We start from the raw sequence: 17,572 nt of genomic DNA on the forward strand, positions 1-17,572 counted from the left end.
TTCAAGAAGTGAACTAACAAGTTAAAAACTACTAGACAACACACACACACACACATCAACAGGGTCTTCAATCTTTCCACATAGATTTGGAGGCATCAAAGCATCTTGCTCAACATATTGAAGGGCTCCCACAACTGAGCGAAACATAATGGGGTCATGCATGGCAAGAGAAACATCTTTTTGTAAATGAAGGTTAGTTTGCATAGGTTGGGTAGGGGTTTAGCACCTTGCATGTTGGTGTGGTGAAGGAGATCATTGATGTATTTGTGTTGAGATAAATGCAGAACACCAAGAGGAAGATGATTAACATCTACTCCAAGAAAGTAATGGAGAAGGCCTAGATCTTTGAGAGAAAAACATTACCAATGGGTGACAGACAAATGTAACTCTTGTTGTGTAAGTTGTAGCTAAGAAAAAGACACCATGCATATTTGAAATCAAGTTTGTGTTTATTTTAAGGTCGAAGTAAAGGATAACAGGCACAATCAAAGGTTTTTAAGGTTGTATAGACAGGTTCTTTTTTAAAATAGTAATACATGCGGATATTTTTTGTGGATAACAGGGGATGGCAAGATATTAATGATATGCATGGCAGTGGTAAAGGCTTCACCCCAAAATTTAATGGGTAAAGACGTAAAAGCAAGAAGAGTTAATCCCATACCAGAAATGTGTCTATGCTTACGTTCGATATAGCCATTTTGCTCATGTATGTGAGGATAAGTAAAGAAATGAAGAGTTCCAAACGTTTGAGTAAAATGTTTAAAGCATATGAACTCATTTGCATTATTTGTTTGAATAACACGAAGTTTAAATCCTGTTTTATTTTCTGCAAACTTTTTGAATCGAAGAAGCGAGTTTAACGCTTATGATTTATTATGCAGAAGAAACAACCATGTGTATTTAGTGTGAGCATCTAAAAAAGAAATATAGTATCTAGCGTCGTTTGGTGCACATACAGGAGCAGGACCCCAAATATCAATGAAAACTAATTGCAAAGGTTCAATGTATTAGGTAACAGAGTCATGAAATGGAAGCTAATGAAACTTTCCACGTATACATGGATCACAAAAACGTTTGTGAGATGTATAAGAATTATTGCAAGCATTCAAAATGCATTGAACAATAGAGAAATTACAATGACCAAATCTATTATGTCATAACTGTTAATGAGCATATATTTACTTAATAGTTTTAATCATAGATTATTGGATTATAATTATAAATAAATTCTTTGTTTTAATTAATATTCATGTAATTGGGTTTATTTGGGTCTTAACTATTATTTGTTTTAATTTTGTGTTTTTAGAGTAAATGGTCTTAAGGAAATGTCTACCTTTGTGAATGGGTCAAATATGCAAAAGTCTAAGTTGCTTCTTTGAATTAAAACAAAAAACAAATTCTGAGGAGAAAATAGAGAAAATAAAATCTACAACATCTCAGAAACAGAATTAGAAGCAAATCGTCTGCAAAATACAAGAATTCTGGAAACTTGGAAACTATTAACAAAATCTAAAGTACAATATATTCCCAAGATCCTTGTAGCAGAAAAAACTATAAAAAGACACAAGCCTCAAGGAGAAAGGGATAACGCTTCATAAGGTTTTCTTAGTTTCTTTTATTCTTTGTAATTATTTTGTTTTGCCTCTGCATGGAAGGATAAACTTTTTTTGTTGAATCCTTTGTAATTTTCCATTGAGTTATGAGGTTTGGGTTAATAAAAGTTTCATTTTTTTAATTCTCTACAGCAGTTGTTTTAATATTCTAATCACCTGGAAAACTGGTTTTTGTGAGAGGTTATACTTGAACGCATGGTTAAAAGTCTTCCTTATCTTAAACTTTAGTTTCTTAGTTAGTTCACATTGTTCTAATTAATTTTTTGGGCGCATTATTCAAGAGAGAGGAGATGAGCATTCTTATGGAGTATACGCATGGAACAAAGTAGGTATTGATTAAAGTAGTAGACGCATGTTTTACTGTTCAGTTCAATTAGATTGGCGCATGTTCAATTTGGTTGAGCTCTGTTAGAGGATTAAGAAAGGAAAAATCTTTAGAGAACTTGTGAAGAATTCAATGGTGGAAGAACTTGGGGATCAACCGCATTTTAATTGCTTGATTTTTAACGTAGCAGAAGTTATGAAACAACTATAAATAAACATTATTATCTTTGACAAAGTGAGCAACACTTATGAGATTCTTGGTAATAGCTGGGACATGCAGCAAATTGTGAAGTTTAAATACAGTATGTGTGTGTAGAGTAGTATAGAAAGCAGAACCAGTGTGTAAAATTTGCATACCTTAACCATTAAATAGTTTGAAATCGTCATTACTATGGTAGAGTTGTTTTTGTGTGAAAATTTTGGAGTGTTTGGTTACATGATCTCTTGCAGCAGTATCGGGGTACCACAGAGGGTCTTCTATGGTGGAAAAAGCACTAAGAATGGAAGGTATAGAATCTTGATCAAAGGTAGAAGCATATTGTGATATGTTTACATTAAAGGAGGTGGTGACAGGAGGATCGCAATGATGCCAACACGTTTTTGCTATATGATCAGGTTTGTGACAAATCTAGTAAAATTGTTTGACAGATTGCCAAGGATAAGCTATTTGGGACGAGGTGCGGACGTTAGGATGAGAACTAGGAAACCGAGGAGAATGAAGAAACGGACCGAATTGATTGTTTGAGCATCCTCCACAAGGAGTGTAATTGGTGAATTTCTTTGTTTTGAGGTTTGAAATGCCATGGAGTAGATACAGTGTTAACTTGAAGAATAGAGTCTTGAGTCAGCTTGTGTTTGCCAAAACCTTTCTTCTTACGCTAGAAGAAGAGCTTCAAAATCATATACGGTGTATGGGTCACTGCGGGAGAGAATGAATGTGATGAAACCATCGAAATCTGCAGATAAACCATCTAAGATTGCATCAACATGATCAACAGACGATATTGGAGAACCAACTGCAGCCAATGAATCAACAATTTTCTTGATGTCATTAACATAAGTGGAGATGGAATTGTCATTCTTTTGAGTCTTTAGAAGAAGTCGAAACTTTTTTACCATTGCGTGAGTGTGGGAAGCATAGTAGGTGAGAGACGATGCTAGATTTTAGCGGAAGATTAAAGACCAACCATTTTGGTCAAGAGAGAAAAAGACATGGATGCAAGAAGCCATGCCACAAGAAGCTGATCTTGTTTGTGATAATTGCTATATGCAGGATTTTCCAAACTTTGATTATTTTGACTCTGTAAAAACTCAGAAGGCATGTTATTTCCATCCAAGTAGTGCATTAACCCAAGACCTCGTAGGGTAGCCAGCACCTGTTGTTTCCATACAAGGAAATTTTTGTCATTGAATTTGAGAGAGATAGGTGTATTGAAATGGTGAACGTTGGATAAGGTAGCCATGCAGAGTGCAAAGGTAGAAGAAGAGGTAGAGGTCATGAGAGGAAAGAGAGGGAAAAAAACTTTTGGCTCAGGATACCATATTAGAATCATAAATAGAATGAAAAAGAATGTTATTCATATCTGTGAGAGGTTACAAGAGAAACCTATATACAAAGCATGGAGAGTAGAGAGGGAGAGAATAACAACTAACAGACTAACTGTCTAATAATCTCCAAACATGTGTCAATCAATCCAATGTAAAACCTAATTAATGAAACATGTGTCAACTAATTCATTCAAAATATTACTTATCTTCATGCATTTAGTCATCAAATTTTAAGTATTCCTCCTCTTAAATTAAGAAAACAAGAGATTGTTAAAAATAATGCACACTAAACAATAGTTCCAACTAAAACACATAATTGAATTCTCAACATGTTTTCAAAAACAATTCCAATAACCTAAATTATAATTAAAAAAAAATACTAGACCGTCTAGCACAGTCTCTTGTAGATATTGAAACACAAAACCTTAATTGCACAAAACATCAGAATTCATTTTGAAATCACAAGAAAATCAACACAAAAGGGTTTAATCTTCCATGTGGAGACAAAACGGAAGAATTACATAAAAGAAAATAAGAAAATTGAGAAAACTCTAATGTTTTGTTCTATGAACGTGTTAGTGGGGTTTTGATTCTTCTCATTGAAGCTTGTGTCTTTTCATAGGTTTCTTTGCTCCTTGGATCTCGAAATTAGATTGTAGTTCCAATATTGTTCACAAATTCTCAGTTTCCATCTTTTTAGAATTTTCGAATTTTGTTTCCATTTGGTTGTAGATTCTATTTCTTCTTATTTTTTCATATTATTTGCTTTCAATATATATTTCTTAAATATTGTAGATTTTATTTTCTAATTATTTTACTCAGATTTTGTTTTTCATTTTGGTTTAAAAAAAAACTTGAACTTTGATTTATTATGTCCACTTGCAGCAATATGCTTCCTTCATATTTGTGCATCAATGTAGCATTTACCTGTATCAAAAGGTCTAACCTAAGATTTCACAATAGACTTTTTCTATACTTTCATTTTTATTAAACTTATGTTATTGATGTGCTTATTCAAGTATGTTCAGATGAGTTGTTGGAGCGTTTGTTCTATGTAGCCACTATACTATTTATAAGAGAGATTAAACAATCTATTCAGGTTAAAAATCCATTTTTTAGCAAAACAACAATTAAGATATAAATAAACTCAATTACATGAATCATATTTAAAAAAATTATTATGATTATTGCAGTTAAAAAATTAGATATAAAGAAGATATAATTAAAGCTTTAAGTCTGACTAAAATTATTATGTTCGTCTAGTGATTAGATGATTGACAGTAATAATATAGCATTATTTGATTATATAAAGATGTTTATATATTATAGCATCATTTCATATATCTTTGATGCAATGAATCACCACGAATTCTATCTTCCAATTCTTTGTTTATTCAAATTGTATACTTGTCTTTCTGTTCGGAAATTATACTTCCCAGCATGGGCACCAAGTATGCATGCTAAAAAAAATACTTAAACAAGAGCAGGGGAAAAATTCAAGATTAGTAATTTATTTCTTCCAATTATTTTTAACCTAATATATTCCTCACTTTAATCATATTTTATATATCTACAAAGTTTGAACTGTTAATGTATTACTAATATAATTTCTTATATTATTAATTAATTAAATTTTGTCCTAAATGTGATTTTTAAAACATTATTATAAAGGCTAATAATTTGAATCATGTAACTATCCATGGTTTTCAATTATTAAAAAAGCTTTAGGTATTAGTATATTAATCAAATTACTACAAATTATTGGTAAATATATAACATCAAACCAACGTCGAGGAAACAAGATTTTTTATAATTTTCACAAAATGTATTTTAATAAATTTATGCATAATTTATTAAAATAAAAACAGAGGAAATTAATTAAATCATTTAGTCAAAGACATGCTTCAGACAATAGGTAGATAGATGAGTGGAGTCTAATTGTTCTTTGATTTTCTCAAATCATAAAACAGATAGGGAATGTCAATATTATATGTAAAAGTTTTAATAAGTTGACAACTACACTTTCTTCTTATAGTATATAATCATTGATTTTCATATGTAGGTAGATGATGGAGAAATAGACCAAAAACACTGCTAAAAAATTAAACTATATCTCTTATAATAATTGTTTTCCTAAAATATTATATAAAAGCTTAAACAGATAAAAAAGAAAAAAACAATTGTATGGAATTAATCTCATAATCTGTTTTTTTTTTAACTTTTGCATAACCTGTGAATATTACATGACAGATGCAATCTTTCATAATTGAAACTCGGAATGGATGAACTAAACCGCATACCCATCTCTAATAACCATACATTATAGAGATAAGTAACAATAAATAGCATATATATGTTTAAAACAATATAATTAAAGATATTAACGACAAACAATACCGAATGAAATATGAATTTCACATAGTTTTACTAAAAAGAACATTAATAGAATGTTAGATTATTTTTCACTTTTTTGTTAATTTATTGGAAATTTCCCATAATATATATTATATCGACTAAATTATAATATGCAAGTCAACATAAACCTCGTTATAATCAGGTTGAGTTAAATTATTTTCTTATTAATTCAAGTTGAACCAATCTAAAATTGTAATAATAATTTTTTTATGAAGATTAACGGACAACTTTGATTTTAAACTTCTATATAATGCTTTTACTGTGGAATTCATGGACTGTTCCTGTTCGTATATTAATTAGAGAACAAAAAGACTGGGTCGTATTCTACGGGCTCATCAATTTTCGAGGGGATTTCTTTTTTCACCCCCATGATTTTTCTATGCATCCTATGAATATAAAAATTTCTACTTTATTCTTTTAGATTATGAAAAAATACTTTTCAGTGTAATTTAATTTATTTATTTATTACTTTCAGATTGTGTAATATTAAAATATTTTTTTTGCGTGAAAAAAGATAAGATTTTGCAAAATTTATAAGTTGATTTTAGCTTATGGATTGCTAAAATTTAAAATATTTTCATCATTGAATAAGTGACAATGATAAGAGAGAGTGACACTAACAAGAAAAGGATGACACAAGTGAGATAGTTTAAAAACAAAAATTACTCTAATTAATATAATTTATTTTAATAATAATGCGGTGGGATTTTGTTAAAAAACTCACACAGGTTATTACACCTGTATAAATAGTATCATATATCATATAATAGATTATTGTTCTTATCGAAGAGAACTAAGAGAGTTTTGAGTTGGAGAAATAGGTAGATTTTTTATGGATCGAGTTTTTCTGAGTTGTTAATCGTTAATGAGTGACTTTCTGAAGTTTAAGTAAGAGCATTTAAGTGTAATAGTGAGTAGTATGAATAATAGAATGAATCTTACTCCCTGTAACTATTGAAAAAACTTTAGTATAGTCATTATTGACGATTAATCAACTATCGAGTCATTATGTTCATCAATTAATTATATGTTCGATTATAATACTAATAGCTCGGTAACTAACCAGTAAAGATTAAGTTAAATTGATATGACACCCGACTTATTTTGGGTATTACAGTAACTATAATAATTATCTTAAAAAAAAAAATTACAATAATTTTTTAATGGATTGATATAAAGCATTTGACATGATATTGAAATTAAATTCTATTGTAACTACACTAAAGTTATCATGATATGTTTCTCCTTCTCCGTCCACTGTTGTATTTATTTATTCATCGTCCCATTCATATACATATTTTCTAGATGGAAAAACACTAACATTTAAATAAAAGTACTTGTGAACTAATAGAAAGGTAAGATAGCTATATAACACGTCATGATTAAAAGTTTGCATCAAGTAGAACTTTAGTAACTCGAATACACTACAATGAGAAGATTGGTATTTGAATCTACTATGAACCTAATAACATATTGGGAAATTTACATTAATGGTATAATTTACTTTTGTTATTACAGGTATGAGTAATTGTTTTTATTACAGCACGATTTCATATCTACAAGATAAAAATTGTTAGAAAGAAGGACGTGTAAATTTTCCTAACATATCACCAGACGAAAATTGAAACGTGTTTCTGTACTGTTCCTCCACACATATAAATTACAGAATATAGGTTTGAAGTTTTGGATTTCTATGTTTATTTATAAATATCTGTGTAATACACACAATACTTGATTATAGTTCATGAACAATTATAGAAAAAGTGTATAGAATAAACAAAGTCAAATTATATGTTACATCATTGAATCGTTTCGATCCTAATTAATTTATACTATACAAGTGTATTAGCTGCAGAGCTCCGTAGCCGAATTTTCTTGGTATTAAACCTAAACTTTCTCAGTCGACCCTTTTTCGATAGCATGAATTGAGAATGAAGATAAAGGAAGCGTGATTTTTGCCTTATGTCTCTTTGTCACTCTCAGAAACGGCATAGCTATCCAAACCCTACAGAATATCAGCGCGTTGGCACAGGCATTGTGCATGCAACGTTCAACACGGAAGTGGACTATGGTCTAAAATTGCGGAAAGTTGCCCATGTTATTTCCCTATCCCCAAGTCCACAAAAATAACAACAACCTTAACCTGTTTCAATCTAAACCTTTTACCCCAAAAAATCGGTGTCACTCCTTATATGTATGTGAAAGCCATGCCCCTCTTTCCCCATTGCTCTCTCCTTCGTTTCATCATTTTATAGCTATCCTTCACTCTTCTCAGGTTCCTATGATTCATCATGCTTGACATTCATTCTATTGTTTCCTCAACAACTTAACATGGTAAATCTTTTTTTCTTTCTTGTGTATAGTTTCTAATGATTTTTCTGATATTTAAAATGTTATGTAGTGTTGTTTGTTGTTTGGTGCTCAGGTTGGGTTCAACTCAGTTCCTAATTGGCTTCTCATTCTCAAGGAAGAAAAGTTTTTCACTCGCTGTTTGAGTCATGGCTCTCTAAAGAAGAATGAGAAGAACATTTTTTGTTTAGATTGCTGCACGAGTATTTGCCTCCACTGTTTGCCCTTTCACCGCTCTCACGTCCTTTTGCAGGTGCAAAACAATTTTTTATTACACTTGAAAAGGAGAAGCCAATGATTTCCTTAACCCAAGTTCTGGATTATGTTTCCTGTGTCAGATACGAAGATATATGTACAATGATGTGTTACGGCTTGGTGATGCTAAAACAGTGTTGAATTGTTCCCTTGTTCAAGTAAGCAAAAACATGAATGTTAAAACAAAAACAAAAAGTGTATAGATCTAACTCTTTCTGAATTGATGAATAAACAGCCTTACACAACAAACAAAACCAAGGTTGTGTTTTTGAAACAAAGGCCACGCACTCGTTCTCACAAAGGCTCTACCAACCTTTGCATCACGTGTGATCGTAACCTCCAAGACCCATACATCTTCTGCTCTCTGTCTTGCAAGGTTCAATTTTCGTGTTATTCAAATCACAAATTCCTAGCAACTTTTAAGTTTTCATATTTTGATGCTAATTGGTGGCCTTGATTTGGACACAATCATTGTAGCAGGTGCATCAACATCTTCTACTAGTTACCAAAAGCACAACCGCGAAAGGCACTTGCAACAAGTATGAATTCTCTGTGCTGCTAGATAAAGAACGAAGCAGCGAGAACACACAACAAATTGAAGATAGCCAAATCACAACAGATTCAGTCCTAGACTCACCCACTGTTTCTGGGTCAACAAGTAGCAACGGTGAGGGTGGTGTGGCAGAGAGTGTGAATGAGTCACTCAAAAAGAAACGTGTCAATGTTGACACGGTGCCAGAGATTTGGTACACCATGATAAACCGGCGAAAAGGTGTTCCTCATCGATCTCCACTGTACTAACAACACATCCTCCAACAAATTTTTTTTTAATCAAATCTAGCCAGAGATATTTTTTTATTATTTGGTCTCTCTGTTTTTGACTTCCTTATGAGTTATGGAATTTATACGCAGTCCCTTTATTAATGATCAAAAGTTCAGAATGTTAGAAAGCTAGTGAATAACAAACACATAGTAAGACATGAAAACTTAAATTGATTGTGGTTGTACTACAAATTCATTGGGAAGACTCGCTATTTTATATAAATACATGGCGATATATGTATTTTTATAATAAATAGATTTGTATAATAATAATAATTTTCAAAATAAATACTGAAAATCTTAATTAAAAAAATGAGATCATATAAGTAAGTCAATAACATAAAATTTAAAAATTTATAGTATTTTTAACCCTTAACTTCAGTGCTTTAAAAGTAAATGTTTTGAAAAACGTTTAAACATGTTTTTTTCTTCATATTCTCCTTCATGCATATCTAATTTGAACTTGCACTATAAGTATAAGGTTTTTGTTTTCCTTCTTTCATGTCTTTAAATCTGAACATTAATGGATAATGATATTTTTACACCCAATAACTTTTTATATACCTCACATGTACTATTTTATCCGTATCTTCTTCTATTAATTTAGAAATACAAAATTTTATTTTTTCAATGATCATATTATTTTTAAAAGTGGATTTTCAAGTAGTTGATGAAATATCAAAACATTATTTCTATTTTTGGAATGAATATGTTCACACTATTAAAAAAAAATACTTCCTTTTTACCACCCGATATATTATTCTTTAAATTATATTTACTTTATATTTTAATATATATTATTATAATAGGTTCTAAGGTAAAATATTTTCTCTTATATGAGGGTGAACCTATTTCTATACGATAATATATTATTCTAACAACATAATAATATATATTTTGTTTTATATTAAAATGTAAAAGAAATATAGTTGAAATAATAATATATTGAGTTGTGAAATTTGAGTGTTTTTTTTTAAGTATCAACGTATCAGCGGTCTTGGTCTTAAATATTTTTAGAGCTACATGAGAACTTTGGTGAAAAAAAAAGTGAAAATTAACTTGTTTTGAAAAGCATAAGTTTCTGACAGAAAAAAATTGAAGGAAACATATCTTACAAGGGTGTGATGATAAAAATGTTTTTAAATAAGAGGGGTAAGATGAAAAACTGTTGAGAATCTCTCCTTGATTTAATGGAACTATGGTCAACAAATCTTGATAATTGATCTATTGAATATATCTCAAAATTCTTAGAATTATATCTCTCTTGAAAACTATGAAGTCCAACCTTTGAAGTTAAAGATAGTATTTTCAAGGTATCTTGAAAATGTGATAAGTATTATTATCCATTATCTCTTTATAAATAAGTCTTCCTCTCATTCTCTATATAAAGGGAACTTGTGAAGAAGAGAAAGGCAAGCAAGGGAGAAACATAGAGAGATGAGAGAATAGATATTCACCATAGTGTGAGATTAGAAATCCTAGTGAGAGGTTAGAGAGACATTGTATTCCATCATTGTTGGGTGACATTGAGTGTTATGCTCAGAGTGAGAGTGAAAGGTTATATAGACATTGTATTCCATCATTATTGGGTGAGATTGAGTGTTATCCTCAGAGTGAGAGAAACAAATATTGTAATCCTACCTTCATAGTGGAGACTTTCTATGTACTAGGTGCCATGAGTTTTTCTTTCTCAAGTTGAGAAGGTTTTCCCACGTTACAAAATTCTTTGTGTCATTATTCTCTTTTGCTCTATTTTTCTATTATCTGTTTATTGAGTATCCATTTTGTATCAACACCAAACAGAAAAAATTAGTTCTGATTTTTTCTAATAAATACATTATGGAATTCTCTTTTTAAAATATGATTTTGGATTTGAAATTTTAGAACATTTCTTTATATTTGATTTTTTTTTCAGAATGTATTTTTTATATTTTAAAACTCTTTTTCTTCTAGAATATTGATTTTTCAATTCCATTCTTAAATTTCTAAAATTCTATTCTTAAATCTGAAGAAGAATCGATTGATGAATTGTACAGGCGCGACAGCCGTGAACATAAGAATGAAAGGAAAGATGATGTGAGGTTTGGGAATAGAACCCTTGGCAGAGTGGAAGAGGAATTGGGGGCGTGGAAAAGGAACCGGGGGGAGTGGGAGGGCGAGGTGCTTGAGGCGTGTGGCACCCATACAACGTTGGAATGAAAGAGGAAGCAGGGGGAGTGGGAGGGCGAGGTGTTAGAGGAACCGGAGGGGGGTGGGAGGGCGAGGTGCTTGAGGCGTGCAGTGCCCAGGCGATAGGGGGAGTGGAAGAGGAACCGGGGGAGTGGGAGGGTAGGGTGCTTGAGGCGTGCGGAGCCCAGGCGGCAAAAGTATGGGGATTAAAAGTTCGGGATTATTCAAAAATGGACCCATGCGTGGAAAGAAAATTGGAAACAGATCAAAAACTGATAGCTTGCGTTGAGGAGTGAAATACTGCGAGAATAGATCGAAACATGGGGATTTGGGAGAGAAACCGCGAGGAGGAGTCTTATCCGGAGAGGAAGGATCTTCCGGAGGGAAAGGAGCTTCTAGAGGGGAAGGAACTTCTAGAGGGGAAGGAACTTCAGTAGAGCTAAAAGAGCTTTCCTCTGAGCCTTCCTAGGCATAGACAAATCCTCCGAGCCTTCCTGAGGCGGAGACGAATCCTCTGAAACCACACATCAGTCTTAACTGGATGGGGTGTCGACATCGTTCGATCCAAAGCCATTAAGACGATGTATAGGTTTTAACCTGACATGAAGAAAATAACCACACACAATCTTAACTGGGTGGGGTGCTGACCTCGTTTGATCTAAAACTATGAAGGCCATGTATAGTTCTTAACTTAACAAGAAGAAAAAAACCACACATCAGTCTCAACTGGATGGGGTGCCCACCTCGTTCGGTCCAAAGCAATGAAGACCATGTATAGGTCTGAACTTGACATGAAGAAAAAACTACACAAGTCTTAACTTGATCTGGTGCTGACCTCGTCGATCCAAAGCAATGAAGACCATGTATAGGTCTTACCCAAAATGAAGAAAAAATCGCACACCAGTCTTAACTGGGTGGGGTGTCGATCTTGTTCGGTCCAAAACAATGAAGGTCATGTACAGGTCTTAACCTAAAATGAAGAAAAAAACCACACACCAGTCTTAACTGGGTGGGGTGTCGCCCTTGTTCGGTGCAAAGCCATGAAGACCACATATAGGTCTTAACCTAGCGTGAAGAACAACCATGCACAAGTCCTAACATGGTGTGGTGTCGACCTCGTTCGATTCAATTAAATGAAGATCGCGTACAAGCTTAACTTGACATGAAGAAAACCCATGCACAAGTCTTAACTTGGTATGGTGTCGCCTCGTTCAATCCAGTTTAAGTTGTTAAATTAACATATTCATTGCAGGTGAAAGACTTGCTAACCTCGCTTAGTCTAAATTCTGAAAGCAATACTGACCTCTTACATGGTAAAGGAAATGTTGACCTCGCTCGGATTAGTTTGTGAAGGAAATGTCGATTTCTCTCGTTCTAGTTGTAAGTTTTAAATTATATTCATAGCAATTTTAAATTAAATGCTAACAGATGAAGGAAATGTTGACCTCGCTCAGTCCAGTTGGTGGAGGAATGTTGATCTCACTTGGTCCAGTTTGTAAGTTTTAAATTATATCATAACAGGTGAAGGAAATGTTGACCTATGGAAGTTTATGAATTTATTAGCCTTTATGGCTTACGCCTGAGGTTATAGAGTTGTGAGGTCATGGGTCGAACCCAATAATAGGGTGAAAGCGAATTTGATATCGATATCTAAATTTAATAGTTATGAACTTATTAGCCTCATTGGCTTATGCCTGAGGCTATGGGGTTGTGAGGTCATGGACTGAGCCCAATTAGGTGGTGAAACGGTCTTAAAGGGCGTTAATTATGAAGATTGACTGTATATGCGGGATTGTAATTAATTTGGTAATATAGCTCAAAACAAGACCATATACAAGGAGAAAGGGCAGAGCACTACCTTGTATAAGGGGAAAGAAGATGATCTGATAAAGAATGACTCAAACAAGGGGAACAACTCACATAACAACTTCACAAGAATTAATTCCAACTCATATTTTACACTATAGTCACTATATTTTATATTCTTATTGACTTGACCGTCAGAGTATCTTCTACAGGTGGAGCACCCTCATTTCCTTTGAGCCAATTTATGAAGCTTGCAAGGATATGATTCGGTGACCTTCTCGAAGTTAACTGACCTCAACTACATGCTTTAGTTGAGAGACATCCCTCTTGGCTAGAACATTTGGCGCCCATTGTGGCTATTTATCACAATTTCTTACTAAAACATATAAATATTAATTTATTCAGACTGAAGAAGAATCATATTCAGAATCTGAAAAAGAATCGGCTGATGAAATGTACAGGCACAATAGCCGCGAACATAAAAATGAAAGGAAAGATGCTGTGAGGTTTGGGAATAGAACCTTGGGTGGATTGGAAGAGGAACCAGGGGGAGTGGGAAGGCAGGGTTTGAGGTGTGCGATGCCCAGGTGAAGTTGGGAATGGAAAAGGAACCGAAGGGAGTGGAAGAGGAACCGGGGGGAGTGGGAGGGTGGGATGCTTGAGGCATGCAGTGCCCAGGCAGCATTGGAAGTGGAAGAGGAACCGGGTGAAGTGGAAAAGGAACCGGGGGAAGTGGGAAGGCGGGATGCTTGAGGCGTGCAATGCCCAGGCTGTGTTGGGAGTGGAAAAGGAACCAGGGGGAGTGGGAAGGTGGGGTGCGTGAGGCCTGCGATGCCCATGTCGCGGTTGTGTGGGGATTAAAAGTTTAGGATGATTCAAAAATGGACCCAAGCGCAATAAGAAATTTGGCAGTGGATCAAAAGCCGATAGCCTGCGTGGAGGAGGGAAATATTGCGAGAATAGATCGGGGATGAGGGATCTGGGAGAGAAGCCGCGAGCAAGAGTCACATTTGGAGAGGAAAGATCTTCCGGAGGGGGAGGAGCTTCCGTAGAGTTGGAAGAGCTTTCTTCCGAGCCTTCCTGAGGCGGAGACGAAACCTCTGAAACCACACACCAATGTTAACTGGGTGGGGTGCCGACCTCGTTCGGTCTAAAGCAATGAAGACCATGTATAAGTCTTAACCTAACATGAAGAAAAAACCACACAAGTCTTAACTTGATGTGGTGTTGACCTCGTCGGTCCAAAGCAATAAAGACCATGTATAGGTCTTAACCCAACATGAGGAGAAAACCACACACCACTCTTAACTGGGGATGCCGACCTCGTTCGGTCCAAAACATTAAAGTTCATGTACAAGTCTTAACCTAACATTAAGAAAAAACCACACACCAGTCTTAACTAAGTGGGTGCCGACCTTGTTTCCTATGCCATGAAGACCGCGTATAGGTCTTAACCTAACATGAAGAAAAACCATGCACAAGTTCTAACTTGGTTTGGTGTCGACCTCGTTCAATTTAATTCAATGAAGATCTCATACAAGTCTTAACTTGACGTAAAGAAAACCCATGCACAAGTCTTAACTTGGTGTGGTGTTGACCTTGCAAGGTCCAATTTAAGTTTTTAAATTAACATATTCATTGCAGGTGAAAGACTTACCGACCTTGCTTAGTCCAACTTCTGAAAGCAATACCGACCTCTTACATGCATTACACGTAAAGGAAATGTCAATCTACCATGGGAAGGAAATGTTAATCTACCATGGGAAGGAAATGGCGACCTCGCTCGGTCTAGTTTGTGAAGGAAATGTTGATTTCACTCGGTCCATTTAAGTTTTGAATTATATTCATAACAATTTTAAATTTCATGCGTAATAGGTGAAGGAAATTTCGACCTCACTCGGTCCAGTTGGTGGAGGAAATGTCGATCTCACTCGGTCCAGTTTGTAAGTTTTAAATTATATCATAATAGGTGAAGGAAATGTCGACCTATGGAAGTTTATGAACTTATTATCCTGTATGGCTTATGTCTGAGGCTGTGGGGCTGTGAGGTCATGGGTCGAACCCAATAATGGGGCGAAAGCGGATTTGATACCGATCTCTAATTTTAACGGTTATGAATTTATTAGACTCATTGGCTTACGCTTGAGGCTAGAGGATTGTGAGTTCATGGGTTGATTATGGAGATTGACTGTATATGCGAGATTGTAATTAATTTGGGAATATAGCTCAAAACAAGACCAGATACAAGGAGAAGGGGGGGAGAGCACTATTCTGTATAAGGGAAAGAAGATGACCTGATAAAGAATGACTCAAACAAGAGGAACAACTCACAAAATAACAACTTCACAGTGAGTAATTCCTACTCATATTTTACACTATATTCACTATATTTTATGTTTTTATTGACTTGAGTGTCGGAGTATCTTCTACAGATACCTCATTTCCTTGGAGCCAATTTATGAAGCGTGCAAGAATACGATTTGGTGACCATCTCGAAGTTTAACTGACATTGACTACATGCTCTAGTTGAGAGACATCCCTCTTGACTAGAACATTGGCTTACGCCTGAGGTTGAGAGACTGTGAGGTCATATGCCAATCTGGTTGGCAAGGTTGCTGGTTGTGAAGGCTTTTTAGCCTCATTAGCTTACGCATGAGGCAAAGGGTCTGTGAGGCCGATCTGGTTGGCAAGGTAGCTGGTTGTGAAGGTTCTTGAGCCACATGGACTTACGCCTGAGGTTGAGAGGCTGTGAGATCATGAGCCAATCCCGCTAATAGGACGAAACGGCTCAGAGATCGATCTAGACAATTAATGGAAGGATGTCATTTTAAAGAGGGGAGGACATTAATATAGGTAATTGGATGGATACGCGGGATAAAGAATAATGTGAAAATAAGAAGACTAAATACATAGAAAACTTAGTATAAAGGAAAGGAGAGGTCGACAGTAGAAGACGGACTATTCGAATCGAAAATCACTGTTTGTGGTTAAACTTTATGTTGTACTAGATTGGGAGGCACCTAGTGGCTAGAACATTATATATATATATATATATATAATAATAAAATTGTAATTTTAATATATTTGATACTTTAAAAAAAATGACACTTTCTATGTTACTAATATTTATATATATATATATATTAAAAATAATATTTGAAAAAGTAAAAGTTATATTTCAGTACGAAAAAACACATTCGTTGAATATTGTTTAGTGCATAAAGAAATGTTGCTCTTTAAGGCCCTGTTTGCTTCTTGGGGTGGTACTGTTGTCGACGACGAAAGTCTCAGTACCACCCCGTTTGCTTCCAGCGTTCAATGCGGGTGAGGGAGGAATGGCGGAGAAAGTTGAGTGAATTTGGGCTCTTCTCCAAGATGAAGAGAAAGTAGAGGTCATGGAAGGGAGTGCCACGTCAAACCTAGGAAGTTACCTTTGTGTCCTTGCTTTTCTGCTCTCCATTCCAGGACAAACCACTGACCCGCATGCATGCCACATGAAACAGTGAGATTCCTAACTTGGCTCAGGAATCGTTTAACCATTGAAGGCCTCTGTGAAGGCTGTGAATGTAGTGGGTGGAGTAGGTGTGCATTAAGTTGGTTGTTGAGTATATAAAACCATGCATGGCACTTTCAGAAATCAAAGAAACCGAAACCGAAGCTTGTCCTGATAAGTATTGAGTTGTATTGGGGTTGGAGAGATTAGTAAGGCATCAGAGTGTGTGGTAGGGGTTCACTAACGTTATGCTTGGTTCATCTCAGGTGCTTGGTTGATCTCAGGTGAGCATATGGCTTTGCTTCAATGGTGCATAATCGATTATAGGTGAAAAAGCACTGGCCACATAATTGATTATGTGTTAAAAATTCAAGACATAATCAATTATCCTAAGCGTTAATAAATGGTGATAATCGATTATGCTTCTTTTTTGCCTTGTTGAATAATCGATTATGGTTGATATTTTTGGATAATCGATTATCCTTTCTTTGTAACTGATGGGATAATCGATTATGTTCTAATTTTTTGGTGAGCTTTGTGAAATTTTCTAGGTTGCTTTTAATTTTCTTAATTTTCAGGCACTCTCCTGGTCCGTTCTTCATCCCCATTGTGCTTCCTAGTGTGTTGTTCTTCAAGTTTTTTATTTTTTGATGTTAAGTTTTTGTTTTTAATTTTTGTTTTATATTTATGTTTGGATGATTATTGTTTTGCAGTATAATTTGTTTAGATTGTTTTAATAATAAATGTAGAAACTTTTGACAATTGAAATTCAAAATTT

The 17,572-nt window shown here is 34.4% G+C and overlaps 1 protein-coding gene across 1 annotated transcript; it reads left to right on the forward strand.

The window, feature by feature from the left end:
- The first annotated feature begins 8,105 nt into the window (after window positions 1-8,105).
- LOC137810528 (protein RGF1 INDUCIBLE TRANSCRIPTION FACTOR 1) lies at window positions 8,106-9,445 on the forward strand. Its single transcript, XM_068611861.2, has 5 exons — window positions 8,106-8,234; window positions 8,326-8,502; window positions 8,588-8,662; window positions 8,740-8,880; window positions 8,982-9,445. Exons 1-5 carry the CDS (start codon window positions 8,232-8,234, stop codon window positions 9,303-9,305), a joined length of 720 nt encoding a protein of 239 aa, XP_068467962.1. The 5' UTR covers window positions 8,106-8,231; the 3' UTR covers window positions 9,306-9,445.
- The last annotated feature ends 8,127 nt before the right edge of the window (window positions 9,446-17,572 follow it).

The sequence above is a fragment of the Phaseolus vulgaris genome, chromosome 2, assembly GCF_051622355.1.
Source record: "Phaseolus vulgaris cultivar YP4 chromosome 2, ASM5162235v1, whole genome shotgun sequence".
Lineage (NCBI taxonomy): Eukaryota > Viridiplantae > Streptophyta > Magnoliopsida > Fabales > Fabaceae > Phaseolus > Phaseolus vulgaris.